Source organism: Neolamprologus multifasciatus, chromosome 4 (assembly GCF_963576455.1).
Source record: "Neolamprologus multifasciatus chromosome 4, fNeoMul1.2, whole genome shotgun sequence".
Lineage (NCBI taxonomy): Eukaryota > Metazoa > Chordata > Actinopteri > Cichliformes > Cichlidae > Neolamprologus > Neolamprologus multifasciatus.
The window spans coordinates 26,034,268-26,040,951 of record NC_140442.1 but is presented as its reverse complement, the minus strand read 5'-3'; the positions used below and the strand labels follow the sequence as shown (position 1 = coordinate 26,040,951).

The following is a 6,684-nucleotide window of genomic DNA, read 5'->3' as shown; positions in this document are numbered from 1 at the left end:
TCCCTTTTACCAGGAAGAAACCTCCATGACAGTGGAGCCACCTCATTACAATCAAGTGTATTAAAGTATAGTTACATAAGGAAAGATATTTCTATATTGTGCTATGTGCTAAGCTGGAGCACGGGAGAATCTGCAGTTCTCCTGACAATTAATAAAACTCTCGAAGCTGATCAAGAACGTTACATGCAGTATTAGAGCTACTAAAGAGGACCCGGGGTTCAAGAGTGCTCCAGCAGGGTGTTATATAAAGACTGTAATCACACTTCTAAAAAAAATGCTCCATAGCCTGTGATTGATATATCATATATATATGATATATATGCTTTTCTTGTAAGACTGACTCACAGCCGGTGGCTCATTATGCTCCAGAGAAAGGCAGAACGAGAGAGAGAGGGAAAGGCGCAATATTACCTAATTGTTATGGGAAGATTATCCTCTCAGAGAAGGCGGGGCGAGAGAGGTCAGATGATGATGGTGGTGATGATGATGGTGTCTGAACCGCCGTGTTATGCGAACGGTCGATGAGAGCGCTCCTTTGGATGGTGGGAGGGGTGAAGGGGGAGGAGGGCGGTCTCACTCAAGAACACACACACAAACAGGGGCCCATCTGGTTCAAGTGAGGATAGGGACCGTCCTGAGCTGAACTCGACGTTACAAATAGGAGCTGCGGCATTCCAAGTGGAGCAGAGTGGAGGTGCGCTACACCGATGATAATATTGGATAACAGAGGCGAGTGAAGCCGCGGTTTGTGGACACCACGGAGGAAGGAAAAGCGCGTTCTTCCTGAACAGGACCAAAAACACGTTTGGAAACGCCGAGAGCGGCCATGCGCACCCGCGGAGGAAACTCCTCATTCCACTGAGGTACAATTATTATCATTTTGTAAACAGAGTTTCCTTACAGTGATCTGATCAGCCTACTATAACACCAATAAATTAAAACTGTCGTTTTGTGTTTAAACACCTGAGTGTCCTTTTCTGCGGGACTGTGATTTTTACTCCCATAAAATGTTTACTTTATGTTTTATGTATTTCATAAAAATCGTCGTACTTTTGACTTTTTCAAAAGCACCTACGGCTGCCTCAAACTGCGCTCATGATGAAGAAAAAAGAAGAAGAGGAGTAGGGTCATGGCAGATGATTTAAAAAAAAGAAAAGCAGCCGGTCAGGGATCAGCATGTCGGTGTCAGACATGTGGGTCAGCTGATGGAGCGAGTGGAGACGGACACACCGGAAACCGGTCGTGAATCCGTTGATTAGGGTTTCCGACAGAATTTGCTGAAGAAGGACAAACTTGAAGTACTAAATGTAAATGTAGGTTAGACTGTGATTGGGTCACCTTGTTATCTAGATGTATTTTTACATGTACATTTTTACATGTACTTCTTATTTACTGCCTTATACTCGGAGTACTGCCAAAAAATGTGTGGTGTGACTGACAGTTTGGAGTTTCCAGCACTCTCCTGTCTCACACTGAGTGAGTGAGGGCTTGCAAGGTTATATGGAAGTTGCTCCAGTTTTATTGGAGAGCCGTAATGGAGTTACATAATATTGTGTTGTAATAGCTCTTGCGTAACCACTAAATCCCTCTTCCCTTGTCCTCTCTATCAAATTGATCACCAGGAGGCGCTGTTGCTACATTCCCGTCAGACGTCCAACAAAGTTCAGTGAGCCCTCAGCACCACACAGTGGCACTTGACGTTCATCGCCAGCCGGGATTTAATCATCCAACTACCCAGATGTTTGAGGAGGACTCCCAGGAGATGAGGGGCCAAGAAGACGTCGGAGTGCTCCGTGCCGTGGAATCACCCACAGCAGTGGCTTCTGCTGGAGGGGGAGCGGGAGGAGCTTTGTCTTTCACAGATGAAGCTGTGTCCATCCTGACTTCCAGCAGCCTGCTGGCACGCTCGCTGCTGGGCCGCACCTCAGCCGTCAAACGTAAAGAGAGCCCTTCCTCCAGTGCCCGGCGCAAACGCGAGTTCATACCTCACGAGAAGAAGGACGACAGCTACTGGGACAAGAGGAGGAAGAACAACGAGGCGGCTAAGCGCTCACGAGAGAAGCGGCGCGTGAACGACATGGTCCTGGAGAGCCGTGTGCTGGCTCTGCTGGAGGAAAACGCGCGACTCCGAGCAGAGCTGTTGGCGCTCAAGTTCCGCTTTGGCCTGGTTAAAGACCCCTCCAATGCCCCAATACTGCCCCTCACTACAGCTCCCCAGCACACCCCTCAACCCTTGACTCCTCAATATTACCTCCAAAGGGGGGACAGAGGCCTCCAAGGCTCCTCAGTACCACATCCCAATAACCAAGCAGGCCAGATGAGCAGCAGGGGCTCCCGGGATGCTGGGAACATGTCAGAAGACTCGGGCTTCTCTACGCCAGGTGGGTCCAGTGTGGGCAGTCCGATTTTCTTTGAAGACCGCCTTAGCGACCATGGGAAATTATCCCCACACCGGGGTGAGGAGCTGGGGTATGACCTCCACCATTCGCCTACAGATCCCCACCACGCTGCAGGACTAACTGGGGGGAAGATGGATCACGCAGAGGCGATGAAAAACCTTCCTCACAAATTGCGTTTCAAGATCCCCGGAAGCAACGACGGAACCGATGCCCAGGGAGACGGTGGCGTCGCCAGACGCAGCCCCACGCTATCTACTGCGGGCCGGGAAGCTCCAAGAGAGAAAGGACTGAGCGGAGGCAGCGAGGCAGGGGCAGGCCCAGCATGTGCCAGCTCCTGGATCCAGCACATTGAGGGGGAGGAAAGCAGGAGGGGGCGACACTCCCCTCAATACAGTGCTTCGACATCCAACAACAGCCTCCAGCCCCCTCCTGCTCAAGTGCAACCTGAGGTCCAGTACCAGCATGAGAACACTTACCTGAAGTGTCAGCTAAACTCCCTCAGCGAGGAGGTGGCTCAGCTGAAAAAGCTTTTCACAGAGCAGCTCATGGCCAAAACCAACTGAGGACAGATGCTGTGAGCCAGTCAGCATTTGCCAGCGTCTAGACTTTTAAGGGCAAAGTTTACTTTAAGAAAGCCAAAAAGGACTTTCAAGTCTAGCTCATCATGTGTTGTTTTTATCTCAAGTATTGTATTGTATTATAATAAATGTCTTTAAAGCTCATCTCATAAACCTGCTGTCTATAACAAACACTCAGTCTGAGCAATCTATGTTCCCCCAGACAGGGAGTCTTAACTGTATTGGTGTTAAGTGGATAATAGCTTCTTTATTACATACACTGTGACAACTAAAAACATGCAGCAAACGCTGTTTACATCACATCATCACAGCACAAACTTCACACCACTCGGCGATGCCAGATTAAAATGCGGCTGGAAGTCGGCCAGCAGGTCGTTGCCACACTGAGATGCGGGAAGTTGCAGTCCGGTAATTAGAGCGGTATGACTTACTGCACAAACAGTTTCCCACCGCTGAGATGGGTCTGCAAAAAACCCGCAAACACAGTCAGAGACAGACAGTAAACACACACAGAGGTGAGGTTAATAGCCATCAAAACCTCCACGGGTCTCGGGGAGGGCGGGGTGTTACTTGTTACTCTGGTGTTGTTGTGTGTCTTTTAGGAACCACACTGTAACTTCTGCTCTGTTTTAGTGTTTCACACCCACTACTGATCTTTGTCCATGCCTGGGTTTCAACATATTTGTGTTACCTCCCTGTTTTCTGTGCCGAGGTAATGATGAAATAATAATGTCTCTCTGTGCGTTTTCATATTCAAAAATAAAAGAAACGTTTGATGGATCCAGCATATTGGTGGCGAGTCAATCATTGCTCATTGCTTTTATAAATGGTTATCAAACTTAAAAAACTTAAAACGGCCTCTTTTGGGGCTGGAAATTCTTTCCCAGACAGTGAATTGCAGAAAAAAAAGGAAGAATGTGAACGGGAATGAGAGAAGGGTCGACTGAAGAGAAGAGGAGTTTCTCTCCCACAGTCCCTGCAGGCGGCAAGATGGGCTGACAGCCAGGCAGACAGAGACGGTGGGCGAGCCCGCTGTTACTCAACAGTTCTGTTACAGACCTTGGAAAACACAAGCGCTCAAAGATAACAGCTGGAATTACAAGTGACAGGAGAGAATTCATGTTATGAAGAAGGGTTAACATTAATATAGTGAGGTCATGTGCACCCCAAAGGCCACCAGAAGACCATGACAACCTTTTGCACAGTTGTCAACAAGGAAGGAATTCACTGCCGTTCATTTCCTTCATCCACTTCATGTAATACTATGAAACAGCAGTTAAGAACATCTTAGCTTTCCTGCTCAAATGCATGTAAATGGTAAATGGACTACTTCTCATAAAGGGCTTTTGTACTCTACATGCTTCATTCACCTATTCACACACATTTTTATGAGCACTTTTTTCTGTCAGTACTTCCTGTCTAAGATTCACACGCTGTAAATGACCTGCTCTGCTTCCTTGAGCCACAAGGAGAAACACGACCTCACTGATGGTTATAATAATAAATAATAAATCACCAGCCCACACAAGCATTATGTAGAAGTATATGTGTGTTATCATACATTTGCTAGCAGTCAACAAAAATGCCTGTCGCTCAGTAGCTACCCCAGACTGTGTCACCTTGTGCTCCGTCTGGAAAAATCATCGAATCAACGAATCATGCCGCGTTGGCGTCAGCAGAGGGCAGCAAAGACAATCTCTTCACTGTGTGCCCTCACCGTCAACCCAAATCTTGTTAATCCTACTGTGGATGGCTGCAGTTTTCATTGTTCCTGTACATGTTGGAAGCTAGTTCACATGGTGATGCACAAGAGTTAAAGCCAACTAATGTATCAGAAGAAACGTGCAGAAAACTGAGGCTTCAATTAGTGTCTTATTATTATTTTGTTATGAGTAGTAAACTGTAAAAGCTTATTCAGCTTGCCGTGTGTCATTGTGATTATTTGCACTCACAATCATGAGGCAACAATTTCGAGTAAAATGCAGCTAAAGTATATAAACATCAAATGTTTATTTGGTTGAATATTTGATCATTAAGGTGTAAACTGAATGAACACCAATAAAGTACATTTCATTTAACTGGATTCCAATAACTGGATGTTTTACATTGTAATTATGTAACCAAATTACATGAAAAGTGACATGAAATCAAATGACATCAAATCAGCGTAACTGTTTTTTCTTATTGCAAAACAAAGACTTATGAAAGCTTTTAAATACACTAGAAAGCAGCTGAGAGACACACACACACACACACACACACACACACAAAGATCCGCCCTGCAATAAGATGAGCTGTCTATAAGCCTCTGAAATGTCGAAATACAAACACTGGATTAGAATAGATTTGATTAGTAAAACAGGCTGAGAGTGAAGTGAAGAAAGCCTGCGGTGAAACTGAAAGGGAACAAGGTAGGCAGTCGCTGCAGGTGTGGTGAGGGGAGAAAGGGAGTCTGCTTTAATGGATCCACTGCAACATGCTGCCGTTCCACGATCATCCTCACCCACATCCATGCACCCATACATCCCCCTCCCCTCCCCACACACACAACCCCCTCTTTCTGCTCCCCTCTTTTTTCCTAGTGAAAGGATAAAGCCTGTTGCTAGGCAGACAGTGCGACAGTTGCCATGGGAACGCTTGCAGACATAGCTAGAAGGGGTCGGGTTGGGGTGGGGATAAGGATGGGGTGCAAGGGGGGAAAAGAGGGAGTGATGCGCAGACAGAGAGAGAGAGAGAGAGTGAGTCTGTGTGTGGTTTGAATGGGGGAGGGGGACCCAAGTTCACGGCCGGTGCTTCTGCTCGCGTCGTGATGTTTGTCTCCTCCGGCTGAAGAAGGAGATAAAGCGAAAGAATGGTGATTCATACATGTTGAAAATGATGCTTCTCATTAGGGGGTTACCCTCTGATGATGCGTTGGAACAAAGACAAGGCGGTGTGGCAGCTTCACAAATCTGAAAACATGTGGGTAAAAGAAAAAGGATCTCAGCATCTAATGCAAAAAGTTGCAGCAATTTAGGTTGTGTGTTTTTATCAAACTAGAGCTCAGAGGGGAAAAAGGAATTCCTCATTTAAAAGGTGAAAAGTCGTACACATGCTTCAAGCCGGGGGAGGAAAAAAGAGATGACCTAATTGTAGAGCGATTACTGACACGTAAAATTTAACTTGCAATTCTTAAAGTAATACGCTGGAATTTCCTCATGTTTTAGTGAAAGAGGATCAATTTCTCATTGTGAACACTCACACACACCATTCTTTTTCTTTCTTTTTCTTTTTTTGACACTGACATAAAAAAGAAGAGCGCAGTCTTGAAGATAAAAGGAGATAATGAACACATCCGCAGCAGAAGTCAGCCTTCAAGGCAGCCGTTCAGGCAATCTTTTGCCAATTTAAATCACTCTGTGGATAATGCACATTTTACCGAGAGCCTGAAGCATCACTGTGTCTGCAGCAGGGCTATCTCACACAGAGGCGCTCCGGTGATGATCCAAACTGCATTCAAAGGGTACATCACCACGCTTTAACGCCCAGATTACCACATACATGCTTATTTTCAATTTGTAACATGTTTTGTTTTGTTTTTTTTAAATGGACAAAACAAAGATGGACGCTGGTAATATATTTCTGCAGAAAAAGAGTGCGGCCCATCTGCACTCCTCACCTGTCACCCAGTGAAAACATCTGCAGAACGATGTAGAGAAACATGCAGC

The 6,684-nt window shown here is 46.1% G+C and overlaps 1 protein-coding gene across 1 annotated transcript; it reads left to right on the top strand.

The window, feature by feature from the left end:
* Window positions 1–631: 631 nt before the first annotated feature.
* nfil3-6 (nuclear factor, interleukin 3 regulated, member 6) lies at window positions 632–3,762 on the top strand. Its single transcript, XM_085157635.1, has 2 exons — window positions 632–863; window positions 1,623–3,762. The coding sequence occupies exon 2, from the start codon at window positions 1,739–1,741 to the stop codon at window positions 2,960–2,962; it is 1,224 nt and encodes a 407-aa protein (XP_085013761.1). The 5' UTR covers window positions 632–863; window positions 1,623–1,738; the 3' UTR covers window positions 2,963–3,762.
* Window positions 3,763–6,684: the final 2,922 nt, after the last annotated feature.